The sequence below is a fragment of the Hypomesus nipponensis genome, chromosome 3 (assembly GCF_054491055.1).
Source record: "Hypomesus nipponensis isolate SF chromosome 3, ASM5449105v1, whole genome shotgun sequence".
Classification (NCBI taxonomy): domain Eukaryota; kingdom Metazoa; phylum Chordata; class Actinopteri; order Osmeriformes; family Osmeridae; genus Hypomesus; species Hypomesus nipponensis.
In genome coordinates, this window is record NC_140363.1 from 12,072,095 (window position 1) to 12,097,038 (window position 24,944).

General features: G+C 40.6%; 1 protein-coding gene across 2 annotated transcripts; it reads left to right on the top strand.

Annotated features, from left to right (window-relative positions):
• The first annotated feature begins 3,444 nt into the window (after positions 1–3,444).
• On the top strand, positions 3,445–5,697 carry foxa2 (forkhead box A2). 2 transcript variants are annotated; one of them, XM_084683251.1, is made up of 3 exons: positions 3,448–3,516; positions 4,234–4,429; positions 4,481–5,697. In XM_084683251.1, exons 1-3 carry the CDS (start codon positions 3,448–3,450, stop codon positions 5,401–5,403), a joined length of 1,188 nt encoding a protein of 395 aa, XP_084539377.1. In that variant the 3' UTR covers positions 5,404–5,697. The 2 variants fall into 2 exon arrangements, with proteins under 2 accessions (XP_084539375.1, XP_084539377.1); XM_084683249.1 differs by having other exon boundaries at positions 3,445–3,516; positions 4,234–5,697.
• Positions 5,698–24,944: the final 19,247 nt, after the last annotated feature.

The following is a 24,944-nucleotide window of genomic DNA, read 5'->3' on the forward strand; positions in this document are numbered from 1 at the left end:
TCCCATCTCAACTGGATCAATCATTTATGGAAATAACTTCCTGCCTACGGAGAGGTCCTTAAAAGTTCAATACATTCAGAAAATATGTGAAGGCATAATCCTTCTGGTTACCTATATCTGGAACTGACTGATTAATCATAAACACATAATTGTGAACCTGTATCCTTAACAGGTTGTTCATAACCTGCACAGTCAAAAGAGGAAGTGCTGTAGCTTGGGAACCTGACCAATATGCAAGCTCATGGTTTATTTGTTCTGACCCGCCTGGTCTACAATCTACCCAAAAGCTCCCACGTTACCCCGCTCCTCATCTCCCTCCACTGGCTACCCATCATGGCCCGCATTAGATTCAAGACCCTGGTACTGACCTTCCGAGCAGTGAACAGGACCACACCCGACTACATTAAGTCTCTCCTGCAGCCTTACACCCCCACCCGCAACCTACCTCTTCCTCAGACAACCGCCTGGGGTCCCACCACTCAAGACCGCCCGGTCCAAACACAAGCTCTTCTCCTGCCTGGCCCCCCAGTGGTGGAATCAACTCCCCACCTCCATCAGAGACACAGACTATCTCTCTACCTGCAAGAGAAGGCTCAAGACGCACTTGTTCCGGAAGTACAACGGTACTTAGGAAAGGTTTGCTGAACCCAATACTAGTTTCCTCAAGGATTACAATGACTCTTGCTCAGAGACTTGTTGCTCTTGTTGGTTAGTGGTATTTAAACTGTTGTAATCGCTGCGAAATATTCTATTTTAGTTAATCTTATTTTTATTTCATTTTTACTGTTGCTTGCTTTTTCTACAGGTACACTTGGACTTAGCGATTCATGTTGTTTAATTGTAACTTGCTTAACTACATGCTCTTATGGTTCTTCCCTTTGGCACTTATTTTTTGGTTGTTTACAATGTGTGCTTCTTGTTTTGTCTACCCACAATGCTTTGGGGCTATCTTGTTGTTATTATCAGTGACCTATGCACTTTGTAAAGCTCTTTCTTGGTAGTCACTTTGGATAAAAGCGTCTGCCAAATGAATAAATGTAAATGGCAGATGGATCTAGCCACCCTCACATTCAGACAGATTTTCCTTTGACTAGCAAAGTGCCGGTCCAATCATAAACGTTTCTGATATGGGGCGGGTTTAATACTAAGACTAAACAGAGAAGCCATCAAGGCATTTTCGTAAAAAAAGAGAATCTATAGATCCAAACTCTACATTTCTATACAATTGCGTCGCCATCCAGATGCATTTTGGTCTGTGCCCTTTGACGTTGGATATAAAAAATTAATTGAGAGACGAATACTAATTCGCGAATTGGTCTGGCAATGCCAGGCTAGGCCTACTACAGTTGAGTTTCAGATTTTTAATAATTCTGCGTGACCTTCACCCACATGGACCTGTGAGGATACTATGTCCGATGTAACTGATTAACTACAATATCAGCTACATAGAAAAACATTGTGCCATCAACTATGCCAACCCACAGGTTATAGTAACTTGGATGCACAGGGATGTACCTGGTAGGCTATCTACCATAATGTGTAACCCTAAACTTTACCTATCCCCATACAGTTTTAAAGGGTTAGAGTGTTACTTCTTCATGGTGCCTAGTCATTCCTTCCCCCAGATCTAAAACAATTGTCGTCAAATAAAGATATGTATATGTAGGTCCTTCCGCCTTGTAAGACGGACTGTAATGTATCCTGACGATGGAATCCACAAACCTAAAACACATGCACGCTCGGAGGTTCTCATGATCTAATTTCCAAGTTAAGCAGACTCTCTGTTAGTCCCTCGTCAACATACCACGGTTTACTCGGCCTAAATAATGGGCTCCACTCATAGTTATGTTCTTACGTAAATATGCTGTCAAATGGATGTACAATCAACGGCACGTGGCTGGCCCCGCTCTGCACACTCACCTTGATGTTGGTGCGGTGTTGTAGATCAACAAAGTTTTAACCCCGCTCTCTGTCTTGGTGCAGTTGCCAAATGCTTGATTGTTTTTTAGCTCTTATATGTTAAGTATAACACTTATTATAGTCTATTTGAACATTTAAACAGACACACATGTATATTATGAGGGAAGCAGGTATAGGCTAGGTCACGTGCTGCGTCACCGTAATCATATTAAGAAAATGTAAAACAACCATAAGAGGGCGCTATGAAACTTGAATTTAAGTGTGAATTATTCTTGTCCAAAGATCATAAACCATTTATAAATATACTATTTTTAAACAATTACGTAGAACAATGGGCTTGAATTTAAAGATAAGTTAAATACGATACCAGCACATTTAATTGGTCCTATAACTATAACAAAAGGCATGGAATTGGCAAGTTTTGATCAAACCTTCAGATATTTCACTGGACACCAACCCACACTGCTGCAATTCAGCTTGATATCAAAGCTCATTTAACATTATACCAATAATATTTCCCGTGTCTAGACCATTTAAATCACTTGTGATCAAACACATTTCTCTCTGTTCAATGTGCGTACAAGCGACCATACATAATCAATAGTCCACACATTGACCCTCACACACAAAACATATTGCAGCATGTAAGTAGACTATTTCTGTCCTGAAACCTAAATAATAATCAAACGAAATGTGTCAGTTTAATAATATTGAAGGCCAAAACCTAGCTTTTGGTAGACGAATGTTGTTAAAACCAGCCTTGTAAAGAACAATGCGAATTATTGTTTGTTAACTAATTGCTTTCTTTTGTTATGCCACATTGGTAGAATTCTGTGTCAGACCTGTTTTCACAATCTATCACTTTCACAAAATCAATATTATTTTGAAGCCTAGTCATAGCCGTAGTAAATAGGTTGTAGGGTATATAGAAATATGATATAATGTACATAAAAAATAATTACATAATTATTTCAGTAAAAAAGAGGGTTATTCAACGTCAGACAACCTTATTAGTGAAATTGTCCAAACAACATAAGAACATCGAATAACTGGCGCAACAACAAAACAAAGACACTACAATACGAAAAAAGACAGAAAAGAATTCGTATTCTGTTTCCAGCTAAGATTAGTCAATAATGAATATTTTCCTAAATTAGGCTACTGTTCTTTTTACACGATGCAGGTGTAAGATACAATTGGGGGGCAAATCGAGGAGTCTCACGTCTAGGTGTGAGGAGATTATTCAAATAGGGTAAGCGAAGAAGTTGGGATTGGAGGCTCGCCTGGCGCAGAGAGCTATATCATTGCGTTTACAGCCACCACTGAGCGTCATTTGAACTCCAGTCATCATCAGACGCTTTTCAGCGCCCGTGGGCACGGCTGGCTCAAAGACACACATGCGCCAGTCCTTCACTAAGGAACACACCAACGACCCAATACCCTGTGGTCCCAAGTCACCGTCTGTTGGAGAACGTTTTTCCATTTCTTCTGCGGGAGACGGTTTGTAAACTATTCGGAACTTCCATGATGCTAGGAGCAGTTAAAATGGAAGGACACGAGCATACAGACTGGAGCACCTACTACGGAGAGCCTGAGGTGGGTACCTTAAATATATTTTTTCGTCTAAAGCCGATCCCATTTTATACAACTCAATATTAGCCCAGAGATAATATTAACTTTGTGATCAAATATTGACTTGAGGCGCCTCCAAATCCTCCCCCATCTCTACGCACTGCACTATCCTAACAAAGTTGTGCTTGACATGTAGGAGAAACTTTTAACTCGGATTATAATTAAGTCTACATCCATACGGAATAATATTTTCCAATATTTCTATTAAACAAACATTTAAACAATTTAGAGTAGGAAGACGGATTCAAATATCTTAACTTTAAACGACGGTGCAGTCATACAGTCAGTTCAAACTCGATCTCAAGAACAACTGTGTCGATTTTGTCTTCCTATTTACGCCGACAGTACGTGGCAATGTTTAGTTTAATTTCTGTGTTTTATCTATCTTATTCACGACATAATATCATAGGATGACTTTATATTTATATTATTATTATATTTAGTCTAAGCTAAACATTTATTTAGAAATGTCCCCAAATGACAAGAATCAAACCAACCTCACTGTGCGCACGGATTCAGGCACATTTTAGGTCACAGGCCTGCGATCTCTCCTCTCTAATGCTTTATGTATTATAGTGTATTTAGGCCTATAGGCCTATGGTATTGCAATTAAAATAATTGTTCCCAATACGAAGGAAATTCACGTTAATTAAATCACGTGTTTTTTTCTGACATTTTCAGTGTTACACCTCGGTTGGCAACATGAATACTGGCCTGGGAATGAACTCCATGAACACCTACATGAGTATGTCGGGAATGAGCTCAACTGCCAACATGACGGCCAACACCATGAACATGTCTTACGTCAACACTGGCATGAGCCCCTCCATGACTGGCATGTCACCCGGAGCCGGAGCCATGAATGGAATGGGCGCGGGTATGACCGCCATGAGTGCCGCTCTCAGTCCTAGCATGAGCCCTATGACAGCGCAACCCCCCTCAATGAACGCCCTGACTTCATACACAAACATGAACGCCATGAGCCCTATGTATGGACAGTCCAGTATCAACAGATCAAGGGACCCCAAAACATACCGCAGGAGCTACACACATGCAAAGCCCCCCTATTCTTATATTTCTCTTATCACTATGGCTATCCAACAGTCCCCCAGCAAGATGCTAACGCTGGCAGAAATATATCAGTGGATAATGGACCTTTTCCCGTTCTACCGGCAGAACCAGCAACGCTGGCAGAACTCTATTCGCCATTCCCTGTCATTCAATGATTGTTTCCTCAAAGTGCCTAGATCTCCGGATAAGCCCGGCAAGGGGTCGTTTTGGACCCTTCATCCTGATTCGGGAAACATGTTCGAGAACGGATGCTATCTGAGAAGGCAAAAGCGGTTTAAGTGTGACAAGAAGATGTGCAAGGAGTCCGGCCGTAAAAGTTCGGAAGGTGGATCCAACAGCAGCTCGGAGAGTTGCAACGGGAACGAGTCTCCCCATTCCAACTCGTCCTCAAACGACCACAAACGGTCACTGTCAGATATGAAGTCCAGCCAGGCTATGAGCCCTGAACACGCGGCCTCGCCAGTGTCCCAGGCGCAACATCTCATGTCCCAGCATCACTCGGTTCTGGCGCACGATGCACACCTGAAGCCCGAGCACCACTACTCCTTTAATCACCCGTTCTCCATCAACAACCTCATGTCGTCGGAGCAACAGCATCACAAAATGGACCTAAAGACGTACGAGCAGGTGATGCATTACTCCGGTTACGGCTCCCCCATGGCTGGGGCTCTGTCCATGGGTTCCATGGCGGGGAAAACAGGTCTAGATTCCTCATCAATACCTACTGACACATCGTACTATCAAGGCGTATATTCAAGGCCAATCATGAACTCCTCATAAATCCTTGCGCCATCTACGGACTTTTGAAAGCGATTTGTACATTTGTAAAAATATAGTTTGTGCTGATGTATTCAGATATTTTGACGTTTCCCTTTGATTTAGGTGTCAATTTTGTTTAGTAGCCTGATTATTTCTAAAGGGGATGTTAATAATGTGACAAAATCTGTTCAAAAAGGCGGCTTCGAGAAAGGACCAAAAGACAATTTCTGTAATATACATCTGTATAACTGGATTGCTAAATGAATTTAAATGGATTGCAGAATTTCTTCAATAATTTGTGTAATTCCTATTTATGGCTTGTATATGTGTATTCTTGTAGTTGACAACAAGAACAGAATCTATATTAAAGTGTTATTTGAATTTTATCTGAACATATGGTAAATCTTCTTACATGGGTTGCCTGCGCAGTTGGTTCACGTAGACTAGCAACTAATTACAATAATGAAAATAATATTATAACAATAGCATGGTTCCCCCTTCGAAATATCCATTATCGTTACAACATATAATATATTATAATAAAATAATAAAAACAATAATATAGATAATTCTATTAATAATATCAATATGTATATTCTTCAAATTTTTCTTGAAACTTCAGAAGTTCCTTTTATATTTCCATAATGGTCATGGATGAAGGGGGTATGATATCATGCACTGCACAATCATCAGTATGTAGGCCAATATGAGAATTTGCAACACAACATAATTTAGATAATTAAATAGAGAGATTACGAAATGTAAATTAAAAACGTGGATGAATTTATGGTGTAACTTTAATACTCATAGCCTACATATCGATCCATTACCCGACAACGGGACTCTTTAAGTCTTGGATTGACTTCACTATAAATTATTTATTGTCTGGCAGAGATGACAAAGTCGACATATCGGCCCTTACACGTTGCAAACCCATTCAATATACAACCACATTACAGTCTAAATAGCCACAAATATGATCTTGAGGGAGACAAAGGGATTCCACACCGAGAATTACTCAGTTTGGGGCACAACATGTAGCCACCAACAGTAGGCTACACACATCCTTACCTGCTTTCTTGGATTCATTGAGATCATCTTTGGGGTCAAGATACTGGCATACATAACAACATCCCAAGTGCACAATTACATAAGTGCAAGTCCCTTGACAATAGGCTGCATTCATTGCACATCCGGCTTGTGTAATGCCATGATTAGTTATGGCCTGTTTCGTCTCAAATGTATACATTTGTAGAATAGTAGGCCTGCTGATATCATAGGCTACTACAAGTGTCAAAATTAAGACAAAGACACTGGTTAGGTGCCTCGATAATCTCTCGCAATCTTTCTCTCTCTTTCTCTCTATACTGTCTAAAAAAAAACACACACAAACACACATGAACGGTTGTGGATCTCCCGTGGAGTTAAAGAATGGAGTAGCAGATTTGGGAACAGTGTCGGCAGCGATGCCTTCATTGTCCTGTCTCTGTTGGAGTATTGTCCGGGGTTACTTTTAAATTGCTCAGAATCTCCGCTGTCATTGAATCTAAAGATAAGATATGCCGAAATGCATCCAAATACTCACATACAATCACAAGGTTTTTCTCCCCCATCATTGTTGAATCATTGTGGTGATCTCAAATCAAATGGCAGAGGGTTTGTGTTGTGCCTGGGAAAATGATAGTCTTCCCCTTCTGAACACGTATAGTAAAGGCCTAAAGCATGCGTTTACTCTCCAGTCTCACTCTCAAATCGTACTTTAAACAATCATGATCTGCAAATAAACAAAGACAGTAAACAAAGTATATGCCGCCACATATAGGAAGTGTACATGCACAACCAAATTGCAGGAGTGCAAACTTTGGGAACATCACAGCTCTGTAAATTTGCACAGACATTAAATTTCGTTCAATTCATTTTAGACATAAGTAAGCAGATTTTTTTATAGCTTACTGATCGATATCTCTGTAAAATAATCTTCTTTTTTTTTAACTAGCGGGGCAGTGAAATCTTTGCTTTGTGCTAAAGTCAACAGTGACAGAGTTTGAGCTCAAATAAATGCCGTGATGTCTCTAGCCTTGTGCAGAAGGATGAAGGCGAGGTTGTACCATGGGCTGCGGTAGCTTGACAATATGCAACGACTGTGTTACAGGTATGGGCTTTCAATTTTATCTTTCCAAACTTTGGAGCTGTGGATTGACAGTAGGCTGAAAAACGAGAAAGGGTTCTTGCGTAGGCCATATTGTATTTCACGACAACAGGTCAAAGGATTTAAAAGGCTGAGATGATTTGCAAGTTCTTTAACAGGTTGATTTGGATTTCGGTGTCTTTCAATATATCGCAATTGATGGATAGGTCTCAGATCGCGACTGCACCGGCCCATTGCCCATAAAACACATTATTTCAGTGAACTTTAAGCCAATGCTTCGATTCTGGAAGGCTTTTGCTCTTTGTTTTAATAAATTGCATCATACTGTGATTCTGATATTTTTTAGTCCAGCTGCAGAATTGTTTTCCAATACTTTGTTTGTAATAATGATTGTCAAGCGAATAATTCACCCAATTCGTTGATGTTTTGGGAAAATTTATTAAATTGCTGCTACAGCCTAGTTTCTGAATCAACAGAGTAGCCTACTTTTGTATTTTGTATTTTTATTAATTAAAACAATTACATAATAACAAAGCCGATAGAGTTGAACTATAGGTTAAAGCTTATAACTTCGAATTAACTTACTATTAAACCACGCCTTCAATAATAATAAAACATTTTTTATTAGGCCTAGCCTACTATAAAACAGCATGGTATGGGCTACCTAAACAGTTTGATACAACAAGGTAGTCCAAACTGAGCGGATGCCCCCAGGACCTTTTTGAATAATTAATTCGCTCCTATCTTACATAGATATAGAGCCCTTAAAATACCTATTACCCATTATTAAACTAGCGTATGCCGCCGCTGTTCTCCTTGGATCCTTTGATGGAGGGGATGACCCCAGTCAAGCCTTCTTCAGTGCGGACTGAAATGAGAATGCCCTTTTAGAGCCATGGTTCAAAGGTAACTGGTCGCAATCTGCACGAGATCACCCTCACCGAAGGTGCTTGGGGATTGCGCGTCACTACAATTGGCGTTTATCTTTTTATTTTTTTTACCTGCAAAAGACATGGTCTCATTTCAGGTTGCCGTGGTATTGAGATATGGTGTCTTAGGCTAGGACTAACCTTACCTTTTGTTAAAAATAAAGTAGACGTTACACACACTAACACACATACACACACACAAACACACGGGGATTCAAATGTCAGCAACACAGAGAGAAGCCTTTGCAATGGTCCTCGCCATCACATGCAACTGCTTTAGTTGTTATAGCAACAAGATCAGAAATGGTGCTGCTTGTTGATCCATTTACTCTGGAAGCTCAATTTAATTACATCGCTTTGCATTTCTTACCAGTCATACCATTTGCATATTTCTTGATTAAGTTCTGACTCTCACAGGGGCACAATGGCGTTTAGCTTTGCTGGCATTGGAGTACGTTGTCGTCAAACTTGATCGAAATTCCTTCGCACCTGTCAGGATTTCTTCCTTCATCCATCTCAAGTCTGGTCTCTCTTTGAATAACTTTTCTCTCCCAGTCATCAATGCTGAATGGTCTATAGTTTTATAGTACAATGACATTTATAGTAAATTATTAGGCTTTAGGAAATCGTCATTCAAAACTGCAGTCATAAGCATGAATTTAATGGGTTTTTTTTCAAATATATTTTATGCGCTGACCATTGGAAATCCTACTGAAATATAGAATAAACAGTTTTGTTTTTTTTGTTTTACAATTATTACCTATTAAGACTATTTGCTAATTATTACAACCTTTGAATGTTGTATTTTATTTGGCGATCTAAAGTTGATCAATATACTGACTTTCCACAGCGGTTCATAAAATCTGCTTATAAAATGTGAGGCAAATATGGGACTTGGCCTGTGGTCTACAAATTTTGTGGGCCAGTCTGTCCTGGCTAGAGGGCTTCCACGCCACAAGTTTTGGTTGAACTGTCAGGGCTCTGGAACACCCAAGTAGAATGGTCTCCAGGGTGACCGCGCGACACCAGTCTAACAAGCTGTAATTCTGTTTTAGCCTATTGCAGGGGTGGGACCGTCCACACTACCGCGACTTAACTCCCCTTTCACGAAAAATACTCCTAATCCCATATCTTAGCAAGGGAAACTGCTATCCCACAGTATATTAAAGCACAACAAAGTCAAAACTCAAAGCCACCCATGGCTTCTCAGCAGTCAGTTTCTCATAATGATTTACAGCCGTCATGTCTACCAATCGTTCTTCAATTAGGCTAATGCTATTGTTCTATCTTTGTCAATTTTTCAGTTAATTAACAACGGCCTGAATTATGTTCAGTGCATAATCTGAATTTCAAACCAGTGAAATGCAAGCCTTTAACTGTGAATGTAGAGCAACCGACTGATACTATTTAGGCTATTTATGATCGTTAAATGCTTTTCCGAAATGTTGTTAGGCCACGTTATTTCATCATAATTGTTGTTGTAAAACACTAGTGTAATAATAGCTTATTATTAATAATAGTAATTAATTAGTAGTAGCCTAGTGTTAGCCTGTTTGAAGCCTAACCTAGTATTTAATCACTATTGTTTTGATGTCACCATGGCATTATTAGCCTATAAGGTATTGCTATGATATTGGTTAATTGTTGTTGTATTTAAAAAAAATATTGCTTGTATTGTTTTGTTATAAAAACAAATCTAATGGAAAATAGAGCCACCCTTCATAAATAGTGACAGACCGAGTGCTAAAACATTCGACTGTATTCGTAAAGAAAATGATTTGAAATAGGCCTAGGCCTATTTGTGATTTTGAGAGCTATTCTTAGAGCATTGTTTAGAAAGAAAACTTGTAAACAATGTGTATTGTGAGAAGCTTATTTAATAACAGCAAAATAGCATAATAATAGCACAATTTGACACGAAATTAGGCGACATGATGTTGTGCTCCGAATAAAACGTAGCTACAGGCCAGGGGTGCCATGGTACCGGTTATAATCTTAATAACTTCGTTTCCTTAAAATGAACTGTGATTATCGATCAATAAACGTTTATTTTCTTCATTTTCTTCATTTTCTTCTTTGAAATATAGTTTATATTTCCAGGGTACAGGCCATTTACAAATGTCTCCGTTATCCTGGTAATAGCCCATTGAAGTAGACACATACACTACCTACTTCTCAGGGTAAAAAAAGAGCCCAACTTTTCTCTTCTCCTGACAAAGATCTGTGGTAAGCTTCTGATACTGGGGGAAATATCCCATCCACACAGATAACCATCAGGGATTAACTGTCTTGTTGTGTGTCCCATACTGTCCCAACCATACCTCTCCACTTGACACTGGGGAGTACCAATGGGGGATTAATCTATGTACTGTTGGCTCTTGCTTTCGAAGGAGACTCTAATTCATATTCACTTTTCTCCATTCAACAAACTTTCCAGTCCTTTTTCAGCAAGCCAGACTTCCATGTTTGTCTAGTAGAGAGGGATGGGTGAAGGCCAGTGAGTCAGCCCGCAGGACTGTTACGCTGGGAAAAAAGACACGTGTGTGAGATGGACGGAGGATGGATGTGGGTTGGAAGGTATAACCGGTGGCTCTGATGTGTCTGTTCTCCTCTGCCACTGCTGTGATACATTCCTGACCAGAGATTCCTGTTACCCTGGGCCAGGCCAGGCCAGACCTGGAGGTCCTTCCGTCCTGACAGGAATTGCCTGGGAGTCAGGGGGAGCAGGAGAGGATTGGTGTGATGAAGAGATGGTGAGAAAGAGATGAGTGGAAGCATGTATAGAGTTAGAAAGATGGGGAGCATGAGAAAAAGGGAGTGAAAGCATGAGATGGAGAGAAATAAGAATAAAAAGAGAGGGAAAGGGAGAGGGAGAATGAGAGAAGTAAGGAGAGAGAAAATGAAAAGGAAAGAGAGAGAAATGGAAGGACTGAGAGAGAGGGTCTAGTCAACAATGTCCATTGACTACAGAGGCAGCAGCTGGTGGGACAAGCAGTGACCTACAGGCAACCTATTCAGGGCAGGACGGGGTGCCTCTCACTACCCCTCTGCTTTTGTATACTGGAAAGTGGATGGATGGTCAATGTTTGTCCATGTAAAGTACTGCACTGTAGGTGCTCCGTCGTTGCCAAAAGAGAAACCCGACACCCTTCTGTTCACTAATACTGACTGAAGACCAGCTATTGTCTACTCAAAATGTGTCATAAAAATGTATATTTGATATCGGACATCCAAAGATTTTCACAGCCATTTGAAAGCATGTTTATATGCAGTAGTTTTTCCCTGCACATTGTGTAAAACAAAAGGATAGTGTGTGTTGTGATGACAGACAAGGCTGTAATCTCGAGAGGGGTTAAGGGAGGCTCCAGCATTCTAGGAAGGAAGATTATCTTCTGCAGGAGATACTGTATACGAAGCACAGAAGAGCTGTGGCAGGATAATACATGTGTGATCAACCATGCAGCAAGACACTTTAATAGATCAAGATTAGTGGGGGTAAAAAGTATGACAAAAGTATGACCAAGGTTGGAATGGATAAGTGAAATGTGTGTGCTTGTGTATATAAGTGCCATGTTTATTCTCCTGCATTGCCATTTTTATAACATGTAGGGAAATCCACGGCCACGTATCCCAGTGGGGTTTGACCTGAGCCACAGAGATCAAACTTTGTCCTCACAGCCGACATCAAATAATATGCCACTCAGCTGTGGTAAAAAGTAACCAGCTCTGGTTGAGATTGATCGGACAAGCTTTCTTTATTCCCCCAGAGGCTTGCAGACCTCAGACTAGGCTTGTCACAGTTCCCGACAGTGTTGAAGGATATGTGTAGCTTTCCTGCCATGAAATCATATCATCTTTTTAATGCCTTTTCCCCCCCTCAGTTTTTCAGCCCAGCAAAGACATTCACATGCACATGTCCATCACATGGATGCCAACCTTTTCCTGTCTCCTATCCCTGGAAGTGGAGAGACAGGGCCTCCCTGGCCAGTCACAGCGAAGGACACCCAACTCATTAAAAGTTAATGAAACCTATAAAAGCGTTGCACCAGCGATTCATTTAAACCCCCGAGCCAATCTCCGATTCCAGCAAAGGCAAACAAGCCTGTGTGCCCCCAATGCAGCTCTCGGAATAACAAACTACGTAATATTTTGTCCTTGCATATGTTCTTCTATGCAGACGGGCCTTGCGATAGGCTGTCCTACAATGGGACTCCAATTTGCCACTCGCCAAGACTGTTCTGCAGAGGTGAATTCTGTAATCTGCTTCCATGTTGAATTTAATACCTTTGCTTTACACAGCTTTGCTTGTCGGTAAGGCTGGCAGACAGATATGCCATTTCAACATTCATGAGAATCACTGACATTCAAATAATGTGCTCATTTCAATACGGTATGAGTGAGAGGTAAATCTGTGTGAAAACCTCTATTTGTTCATCCTCACAGGCATGACAGGGTGGAGAGCTGTTTTGATCTGTGAAGATAGACTACCGGTACATTAAGGACAAGCTCTTTCCTCCTATGGTTTGCTTCTCTCTGTCTCTTCAAAGTGGGGCCCTTACCTTAAACTATTTCCACTCTCATTTATTAACAACCAATCAAAAGTTATAAAGTTCCAATGCTGTGCTTGTAACCCAGTATCATTGTTGAAACTGAACATAGAACAATCATGTTCTGTCATGTCCCCCCCCCCCCCGCTCTTTCTCTCGACTTCCATCTTTTTAACAGCCCCCATGCCCCATCATCCTCTCCCCTGAGGATCCAAATTAAATTCCCCCCATGTATAGCACCACTGTCAGCCACTTAATTAATTCACATACCCTGACTTGAATTAAATGAATCCCCAATTTAATCCCATATAAATGGCCTCTGTCGTTCATCACGTAGGAGAGGGATGCTCAGTTGAAGGGTCTGGAGAAGCTGGATGGTGTCTGCAGAGTATCTGAGCAGATTACTAAAGGGGTGTATGTTTCCCCATACAGAGTAGTCCCCTGATACACACAATTTAACCCTCGCCTGTTCAACTCTGACAGTACCAGTATGTTGTATCATCTAACATCCTGTCAGACTGAGAAATCTGACAGCAGATTTATTAGTCATGGATCCATCTTCTTATGATTTGAGACATATATGGCTATATGTCTGTTAAATATATGGTATTTAACACACATTTCCATATATTTCCATATCCCATATAAACTGTTTGGTTACAGTTACACTGTAGCTGTGCTTTTAGACCTTCCAAAACCAATCCATCTTTGAGGTCATTATTTCTTTAACAGTTGTGTTACTATGCTGATGCAAAGTTTAGATGGAGTCACGTTCATATGCAAAACAAAGTATTAGTTAAAGTGGAAGACCACTGCATTGATTGATTACATACATGTTGGGTTCATAAAGGAAAGCTGTATAAGAAAATGTATCCATACAAAGGTCTGCGTCATTCACTGTGGTGAAATATTACTAATGCTTTAACAATGCAAATCAAGTGAAACGTAGACAAACACTCCGGTTTTTTCAAAAAACTGGTTCTGGATGGAAGTCGAAACTATAGTTGGCTGCTGTTGACATTGTAGATGTGAGACTCAGATGTACCTACAGCTATTCCATGGTCTCATCTCTTTTCTGTTTATAATTTCAAACAATAATTACGTAATGTTTAGAGCTTTTGTGGAATTGTTAAATAGACATTTATAAAAAATAACCCAGGAGCATTACATTTTTAATTGTCATAATAAGCCAGCATTTTTTAATGCTATTTTTGCACATGAGAATACGAAAATACATGAATTAATGACTAACTAATCAGTGATTTTGTTTTTACTGAAACTGACAGAAGGTTCTCAAATGATTTAACTGTTTGGACTGAGGTTATCAGCATGATCGACCGGCTATGTTTTATGGAGGCACCTGAAAGCTTGCTCGATTTACTGCCAAGAGTGGCTTGTGCACCACCTATGACAGATTTTAAAAAGCAGCACAAAAGTTTTCTATTCATGAGCAGTCCACAAAATCCTCGACAGACGCCATGACCCATCACCATTCATACCATTGTACCGTGGTACTAAATGCATCATTTGTGTTGCCGAAAACCATCCAGTATGTATCCAATAACAAATGTTTGGCTTCTAAAAGCCCATGTGCAGCATGGCATAGGGGAGGGGGCTGCATAATTTGCTAGGAAACATTTTACCGAACATTTGGTGATAAAAACGCCCGTCGGCCCCAAGGCTTAAAGCAATTAATTCAGGATCCTGACATAAACTCTCCAATCCTTTGACAGCTTGGAGCTGAAATAAAAATGCTAGTTCTCCTGGGAACGGCAGGAGATAGCCGGCTCTTTTCTGGACTGTTTGCTCACTGGCCCTGAGAGCAATCTTCCCCAGTCAGAATGAAATGCAAGGACACAAACAATGTACCGCCGAGAGAATGGGAGATGGGGAATGAACAGTTTGGACTATTTGCTCAGCAGAAGGGCAGCCACAATGGCCGGCCCATGGCTTTCCCATGCATCAAGCCTCTTAGTCCTAGGCTTCTCTTTGTTGCTTGGTTTCTTCTCCATAGCCAGATAAGGGCCCAGCTGCCCTATACTTTGAATTCCTATTGTAGGCTAGTACTGTATGGTCATTTATCTGTCCTCATGCTGCCTGCCATGACATTGTTGCCTAATTGAATGGGTTATCAACCATGTATCTGCGTGGCTAACGGCTCACCTTAGCATGTGCAGTCGTTTAAGAGCTGAATCCCTCTCTCTGCGATAAACAGCAGGGAACTGGTTGGGGAGGGGGATAACGCCTGACCCCTCTTCTCTCCATAAAGGAGGCAGCACAAGTCAAGCGTGGGGTGCAATAACAACACACAAGTGCTCTGAGTACGTGGAAAATGGAACACTTGATGTCTCGCCAAAAACAGGACTTAATTTCGAAGTAAAACATATCCTAACATGAAAAAAAGGACATGGGCTCATAAAGACTGAAATACAAGAATATACACCCAGGAATCACTTTCTCGCATTGAGAAAGATGAGATCCTTGTCTAGCCCACCTCTGAGAGCTGCAGGCGGCCCTTGAGTGAGAGATGAGATGCGGCCGTATGACCTTATGCCAACTTGAGTTAGTTGACGGCAGAGTAAATAATCCAAATGGCAGTCCTGACTGAGATGAGGATCCATGTTGTGTTCTATTGTTTTGGTTTGTTGGTTTGTGTTTGCATTTACATTGGCCAGTTCTAGGTTGAATGTGTATTCAGACCCAATGCTTCCAAAGTCTGCTTGGCAGGAACTGGAGGACCAGGACTTCCCAGTTGAGAAAATGAACAATATCTTTTTAATTGATGGTGTAAATGTGTATGTATCTCATACATACACGTTTTGCATGCAAGCCCTCTCTCTCTCTCTCTCTCTCTCTCTCTCTCTCTCTCTCTCTCTCTCTCAGAAGAGGCTTATTAAGAAACAGTTTAGTCAGTGTTTTATATGTAATAGTCCAAATGGTCTTTCACAATTGTTCATCAGCAAGCATGTCCACCTTCAGGTATTGAGGGCATCAATAGATGTCTTGTGTGGGACTGTGTGAGCCAGGCTACTTGTGGGGTGGTGCTGGGTTTGGCATCTCTCTCGACTTCACGCTCCACTGATGCTGAAATAAAGCTTCGTTCAAGACATTTCAACACCGCTTAAGGTTGTCGGCAGCCGTGTAATTTATGACTTCTAAGGACTTCAGTTTAGGGTTCTGTACAACCTACAATTTTCCCAGCATTCAAGGGTGGAGAAAGACCAAGTGAGTCATACAGGCTGAAACGTACAAGGCTCCTCAAATTACGCCAGGCAGTGTCAACCTTGGGCTAACCGTGGTATTGTAATATGTGTCAGAAAGCACTCACACAGTGTTTATGTTTCCTGGCTCTCAGGTCATCTGCCATAAGTTGCAGCCATGGCCATGTTTGTCCTTTGTCACCTGTATGGTAGTCCAGGGCCAGCCCACAGTCACAGCTATCACTATCAAGTCTTGTAGCTCTAAGTGGGTGGTCACAGAGTTAATTGGTTGACATCTATTGGCTGTTTATGAAATTGACAACTCAAGGCAAGGAACTTCTTTGTTTCTTTAAAACTTGAATAGGGAAATTATTGTAGCAGCCACATATTTCCATGCACCATCTGAACATTTCTAATATATATTTATTATGTTTAAAACGAAACATTAATCACAAATAAATCACAGTTTTTTCATGGTAAAATGCTTAATAAGCTTAAGAAAAAAACTATTTCAGTTTTTGGCTGCAATTTGGCCGCAAGCGTTATTACATAAAGTAAAATGAATCAACCAAGCCAAACATAATTCCGATTCTTAAGGTTTTTCATTTTCTAACGTATTCAGATACTTTTATGTATTTATTTTCTAAAGAAGGATATTTATACATGTAGTACTTTGAGTATAATAAAAGTACATAATAAATGAAACATTATTATTATTATTATATATAAATTATATAACATATTTTTTTGTATTTGAATGGTGGAGAGAATTCATAATAATAACAACAAAACAAATAAATGGTTCATTTAAATAAGCAAGCGATCCCTCAGTGAATTGCTCCTCCCAAGGTATATTACATTTTTCCTTCAAGATTCACGGGAGTTTTTCCTTTCTTCCTCTTCTTTGAGGGTTTTAGATTGGTTTAGGGATTGATGGGCATATGTGAAGCACTTAGCTTGTAAAAAGGATTGTACAAATAACATTTTGATTGAATTTGATTATTGAAATTTACAGTTTTTAATTACATGTGTTAGCATTCTAGAAATGAATTGAAATTAAAATCAATGGTTATTGTTTAAATTATTTTGGGAGTAAAAAAATATTGACTAATATTGAGCATACATTTTATGAAGCTCAAATATAATTCAAATATCAAACAACAAAGGCCGACAACAGTATTGTAATCAAATTCCTTTATTTCGAACAGCAGCTAGAATTTTCCTTAAGGCATACAAACAAACGTCTTGATGAATGAATAAAACAATTGTTTTGATTATATCGAAAATGTCTAGTTACATTCTAATTAACATAATTGTGTTAATGATATGTTATTTCAATGTAATGAAAGCAAACAGTTTAAATATAGTGGACAAATTTCACTCTGAAGAAAGATTTTCACACTTTTCAGCTACATCGTGATATGTTTTAAAACTATAAACTGGTGGTGCAAACTTGTAAATTTAAGGTTCAGAAACTAAAACAAAACAATATCCTATCATCTCAATATTATTGGACGGCATTTGCTCTTTCAAGCTCAATAACATTCAGTTTTCTCCTTGAATGACAATATTGGTGTTTTGTTGTCCCTCTTTACCTTGGGTCTGTTAAACACACTCAGCACTCGGGACAAACAGTGCTGGCTATACCATTCACATTACCTCTCTCCCAATGTGTGAGCGTCAACACCCTGTAAACACCTTTGACACACATGCTTGAATGTGACGGGCGAGCTAACTAAACATTCCTGGGTGTTCCTCCTCCAACTCTACCACTCACACACAGAACGGCTTTGACCTGTCTCCCATGGTCCAAAGCACTCTCTCTCAAAGGGTAAAGATCATCCTACTATACCTATAACTTCAGTTTAATCATGGTCATTCATATATGTTTTTTTTTAGATCTAGTATTGTTTTACATCAAGGGGTAAACATACACCTTGTGTAAACATTTAGTGGCAAATTGTGTACAGTTTAATGTCAAAGAAAGTGCCAATACATCCTAAAAAGCTTATTCTAAACTAAAATGTTATGTAGGGACCCAATGAATCCCTTTCACACTATATGTGACGCAAAAGGGGACTGAATAATTTGCGGTTTTGGGATTATAATTCCAGTCGTGTGTTTATCGGCACACTCCAGTCTGTTTGAGTGTTTTTGAGAACCGGGCTCCCTGAGGACGGATTGCAGGCATCATGGTATAAACACACATCAAATAAACAAGAGAATGGGTTTGAAGCAAGCTGTGTCTCACTGGGCTCTGCAAAGTGAATCTGCAGTGTAGGAGAGGAGGCCACAGGGAGTGGAGGTATAGCCACTTGTGAAGGTTTGGATAACACAGGCCGATTAATCAAAAATACACGTGAAAACACATGCAGATGAATGCTTACAAACACACCTGCATGCTCATGCCCCCACCCCCCGCACCCTTCTGTCCAGGGTTGTGACCGTCCCATGGCACAGGCCAGGTATGTCAACTATGTTTGCCAAGCCATCCATCACCTACCTGCCCTCCTGAAACAGAAACCTTTGTTTGAGCCATACAGTCGTTAAATCCATCCTTTGACTCTGCCTAACACTATTTATTTCCCTATAGCTGAAGTAAAGTATTTATCATGACCCATGGCATGTTCTTTATTTTTTTTTACCTTTGTTGTGAAGCAGACATTGCTAATGTATTCAGCTGCTTCAGATGATGTGAAGTGTAATTGTACTGTCACCAGAATAAATGGTGAGTTACAGATTTGGGTCATCAGTAGGCCTTATCACTGGTGAGCAGGTTAAGTAAATAAATACGGTTGAAGACAGCACATACAGTGTGTAGATTAAAGCCAGTGTTATGTTAACAAACGTAGCAAGCATCTTATTCCCTAAACAGTTAAAGTTATTTCAAACATAACCTAAAGGAATGAAAACTGTGGTCTGGTGTAACATTGTGTTCTATGTATTTCAAATTCACAACATTTTATATCATTTTTCAGAAGGAAAACATTGGCAAGTAGCAAGAAAACATTGAGATGTGACAGGATGTTAAATAAATATTTAATTGAAGGTAGCGAGCCGCTCAGTTCAAAGGAGTGCTATGATAAATCCCTCTTAATACAAGCACTCACTCAAACTCAAATGAGTCACCTTGACCTTTTCATTGAAACGAGATAATGTACCAAATTTTGTCGGCCTAAGTAAGAATACGGCATGAAAACAAGATAAAAAAAACGATTTTCCTGTCTTGATGTTTGTCACAATTATTTGGTTACTGCTTCACCTTCTTTCCTGAAACACAACATTGCTTTATCTTGGTTGTCTACTTCTTTGTGAAAGAGCACATATACCTGAATGTTCCATGTTAATAATTGACCCGTACCTTCAAAGCCTCCCAACATGTTCTGGCGACACACTTTATTATCTGATATCATTTTCCTTTTTTGCCTAATTAAACTCTTAAGTTTCCACAAAACTATCAGCCACTCATATAGTGCGATTAGCATTGAGGCTTGGGGAGGGTGAGTTGAGAACCTCTCGTAAGGGAACTGTTGGCAAGTTGAGGCAAATGGGAGATAAGAGCAGTTTCGGTCTCCTTTAGTGGGTTCTAAGAATGAGGCTGTGTGGACTTAATTCCCTCTTAAGATAAATGTGGCCCCGCTGTCTGAAAGCCAGTTCATGCTTCCCTTTTCTGTGTCAAAGCCCACTTTGACGGCCTTGAAATAAGCCCCAGAGTTCTTTTTGACTTTGGGAGCTGGAGAACAAACCAAGTGTTGGAGTCTGTTAATTAATTATGGGAGAGTAAAGTGGGACCACCAAGCCATGAATTACTAGCACTCTTCATCACTGTCTCAGACGAGGTGCAATGTTGAAAATATATATCTAGTATTGTCCTTTTTATTTCCAGGAATTTTCCTCCAATGTTTATTTCTACCACACATGACAAATTATGTAACTTTTGCATTTATTTCTGTGCTTTAATTGTCTAGTCAGTTTTGATGATGTAGAAGACAACTTGGCATGGTTATCCTAAAAGATGTATTGTGTATCCAATGCCAAAGGTTGTGTGTAAGATTAACCCTTTCCTGCTCTTGTGTCATCCTCCACAGATGTGGCGGCTTCACTAAAGACCTTTCTTCAGGAGAACATCACTGTGGTTCTCTGTGAAAAGTACCCCAGACCCAAGGATACTCTCTTCTCTGTACCTGGCTTGAACTATGTAGGACTTGTCGATCCACATATTAAATATCAACGTGTTGGTCAGCCTATGTAGAGTCGAACACGGACAAAAGAGAGGGCTCCGTTAATGATTAACTGTTCTAAAAGCCCCGGCTTTTGTATTCCCATGGTGCCCGGGCTATCTGGAGGCCATGTGACAAGCTCGCAGCGTTTTTCGAGCAGATTGGGGGAAAGCTAGTGAGCAAACACAGGTGCCTTGGACTGGCGTCGCTGCCTATGCTGTCAGGGACAACCACAAACAAGGGCAGCTATGCCTGGCTAAAAGAGACCCCAAGCCCCCCTCGTTGGCTAGCTGGCTAGTTAGCATGTTAGCTCGCTATCTTAGAGACAATGCGATGACTGAGACCCCCTCCAACCCCCTCCCCCCTCCCCCCTCCCCCCTCCCCCCTCCCCCCACCCCAATCCAATGTCCTCCGGCCGTGCTCCACGACTACTCACACTCTCCACAGAAACAAACAAATAAAAGTGAGGACTGGAGAACCACTTCTTTTAGGTGCTGGCATTTGCAGAGGTTGTGAGTAGTGGGAGAGCAAACAAATTAATGGTGTTCAAGTTTTCACTTTCAAAACCAAATTTCTTTTTGCTAAGTGGGGCAATTGCAGTGACCTTGGTGTCAAGCATTGTAAAGGTTGCAAACACTCTGGCTCTCAACAACCCTGAACATCGATCAATTGTTGAATTAAGGCTTTCAAGGTAAGTAAAAATATAGGTTAGTGTTAGGGTTTTTAAATATTTCTGTAAAATGTGTTTTCATTTTTTGATTGCATTGTTCCACTAATTTGTGATTTCACAACCAATCAATACATTTGAATGCGTTTTTGTTCATGGTGAAACTGTTTATTTGATGATAATTGATAAAAGTGATTGTTTGTTGATAATGTTTATTTGGTATGTCAGTTTTTGTCCCATAATGGAATAAAGCTGAGCACTTAACCGTTTTCTCCTGATTGTGTTTTCTTTTGCAAAAATTGTCTGAGGTGCTCTGTAGCACAACTTTGATAACACAATCAGATGATAGGATGCTGTTATCTTAATACGGCCTTCCGACAGGAAGACAAGTGAACAGTGTGATAACAGGAACAAAAGCTCTATTATGATTGGCTGGTCTCTGAATTGAACACCCAACCAAATGGAAACTCTGAACAGGGACAGCAGTTCATGTCCTTGTTTAATTTCTAGCCGGCCAAGGTCAAAAGGAGTCCTTTTGTATGACTCAAATATTAATATCGGTGTTCAGCAGGTTTAGTTCAGGGTGTGTCCTACGAGCCATTACGTGGCCTGTAATGCAGTGTTCATCATTGTTAAGATGATAAAAGTGACTTTAAACCGACACTTCATATGAAAAGGAAAGGAAATTAAGTTGTAAAATCCTAGAGGATTAACTGGAAGTGAAAGAAAGAATGAGAAAGAATGAGAGATAGAGTGAGAGGAAGAGAGAGAAAGAGAGAAGTCTTCATTAGTTTTCTCTGCAGTTCGCTGACTGTTTGGAAAACAAATGAGAGTTTCTGAATAAAACATACATAGTAGTAGAGCTTTTGACAACATCATTTTAACAAACGTTAAAACGCCCACAAGATGAAAAACACTTCTAACACTTGTACATCATTTTTACATGTTTATTGTTCAACCAATTCTGAAGAACACTTGAAGGGTACCAGCAACATATCAAGTGAGTTTCAGATCATTGTAGACCATCAATGAGCAGCTCATCTCATGTGTGACTGGATCCCTGCATGGATTTACTGTGGGATAACCGTGAGCACAGTCTTATCTGGGGTATTACAAATCCTCACTTTTAGGGATCCTACTGTAATTCACAAGGGCTGAGTAGAGCACTAGGACCCAACATCTTGAGAGGGATTTAAGACAACAGCTCTGTTGCCATGTCATTGTGCTGCTGTGAAATTCGTCTTGTCCATTGTCGAATGAAACTCTGCCTCAATCAAAGAAAAGTTTTCCGGTAATGAGGTAAGACATGAAAGCTCATTGAAGGTAGCGATGCGTTGAAAGGCTCTTTTGATGTCCCTGGCACAATACCAAATTTGAAAAGAGAAAAGTGTGTCCTAAGCTCCATTGCTCTGCATTAACCCCTTAGTCTTTTGTCAGGTCTGCACCTACAACGACATAATATTCCATTCTGTGGAAAATGTAATTCATGGATGATTCCCTCTTTGAAAGCGGTGGTTACAGCCAATTGAATGTAATACTTTCATGTCATGGCTGAGAAAGAGTCGGATAGGTCTTTATTCACAGTTTTGGCATGTATTCAGATTCACATAGGCATGTCTTAAGAGCTTTTCTTCCAATTTATAAAGAAACTTGTTTTTGTGCACAATGTAATTTTATTATCCATTATATTTTCTTCAAGAAATAGAATATAAAGTTGAACTGTAACACACTATTCCTGAAAGCTTAAATGTAAAATTTTCCAAAGCAAATTAATACTTACATATGCACTGTTACACATTAAAAAGAAATCCCCCCCACTTAAGAAAAGTACAAAAAAAATCCAAAGAGACATGATTAAACAACAGTGTTGTGTGTCACACGGGTCACGGGTCACTGAGGGGACTACTCCATCCACAACTGCTGTTAAATAAGTGCCCCGTCACAATCTCTTCGCATCAGGTCCTCTGCACTGCAGTCGTTTTCCCCCTGAGAGTGGCCATAAAGCATACTTGAAAACATTTGGCTAAAGTGGTCACTGGGCACCTTTCCATCTGGAAAGTCTCTTAAAAAGAGGAACGGTTTTATTCATAACAATAGCTGGCACCATAGCTTCTAACAGAAAAGATTTGATGATTTTGAAAGATAGCAGGTGTATTGGCTGTCATACATCTGCCCTCCGGCCCCCCTCATTTTTGACGTGATCCGTTCTCATTCAGGCCCAAAGGGTGGGGTGAGTTAACGACAGGTGTAGCCTTTTCCACCTCGAGCTAGATGCAGACAGTAACCTCCACTCCCCTCTTCACCTCACGGCCCCCACCACCGCCCCCACCCCCACTGACAAACCTCTCAACCCATTAGCGAGTATTCATTTTCCACAGAGTCATAAGACAAAGGGCGTCTTCCCAGGTAATGGAGTGGGGTTGGGTTGGGTGGGCACAAGCTACCGTGGGGCTACAGCTACCATGACTCCCCACAGTCCTCGTCACGCATGAACTCCAGCCAATGACTGGTGTACAGCCAGACGCCTAGTTGAGGACACAGGCTGCCCAGACCAGAGCGCAAATGACTCCTCGGTCTCGCAATAACCTCCTATTCATGGACTGCCCATTAACTCTTGTATGAACAAAACCAGCCCTTCTTCAATTTTAATAGCAAGGTAAATATAAATAACACATGTATTGGTCATGTGTTATGAGGTCCTCATAAAGTATATATGAAGAGACTGTGGCTGAGACTGTGGCTGTCTCAATAAAGTGCGGAAAATTATAATGATGATTCGTCATCCAGACTAGGTCAGAAAGATAACAGACAAAGAGATGGATGCAATACTGCCCAGACAGGATCATCGGATATGTATTAGCACAAAGAAGTGTGTGTATGTGTGTGTCTGTGTTTGCGTTTGTTTGTCGAAAACATTTCATACACCTAGATTGAGCGACTTGTGTGAATAAGTGTGTGTGCTTGACAGCTGCTATGAGAACTCACGCAGGTAGCAGCTGGGCTGGCTCACCTGTCGTATGTATGAACCTGGTCGATCCCCTCCATCAACAGGAGAAAAGAAGGAGAAGCCTGGACTAAAAACAGATAGAGACAAAGGATAGAGGAGAGAGTAGCAACTGTCCAGTTCTCTGCTTTAGAAAACATTCTGTGCAAATGAAATGTTACTCATTAAGCTCAATAAACCCACTGTTAAAAGGAAGAAATATAGGACCAACTGAGAAAAGTTAAATGATCACCTGAGCAAGGTTAGCATATTACAGGTATAAAAATCTAGACAGAAGTGCAATTGGTTGAGCTGTGAAGTTTGAGGGGTTTGAAATGAGTGTGTCTTAGCCCTGGAACTAGAGGACCCCTTTCTAGATTAGAGGATAAGATTTAGACAATAAACAGATGACAAAATAGATAACATAAGACAGGCTCCTCCCAACCTTTCCGCCTGTTTGTGTGTGTGTGTATCTGTGCACTGGTGTCCTTATGAGGACGTGTGCGTGAGTGTGTTCTCCTTGCATCAACGCAGGCCTTCGCTCGAGTGAGAGGACTCAGGAGAGAGAGACGAATGGAGGGAGGGAAAGAGAGAACAATGGGGGCGGTGGAAAATGACAAGCGTGGTAAATGAGTGGTTCCTTAAAGCACCACATCTAACAGGCTGTGGCATAGAAACTCCCCTCCCCATCCATTACCCCCCATAGTGCCTGGTTGGCTGGCTCACTGCCTGGCTTAGCTCTGATTCATTAACCCACTGACGGCTGCTCCTGGGTGGGATAGCGTGTACTTACCTTTACCTGTGTGCCCTAGTACTCTGAGTAAAGTCTCTGAAGCATCCGATGTGTCATAAATGACAGCCTAATGA

Excerpts from the sequence above, each read along its gene's own strand:
- foxa2 (XM_084683249.1), top strand. The coding sequence starts at position 3,445 with ATGATGCTAGGAGCAGTTAAAATGGAAGGACACGAGCATACAGACTGG. Across the intron at positions 3,517-4,233 it reads CCTACTACGGAGAGCCTGAG|TGTTACACCTCGGTTGGCAA; the intron begins GTGGGTACCTTA and ends TGACATTTTCAG.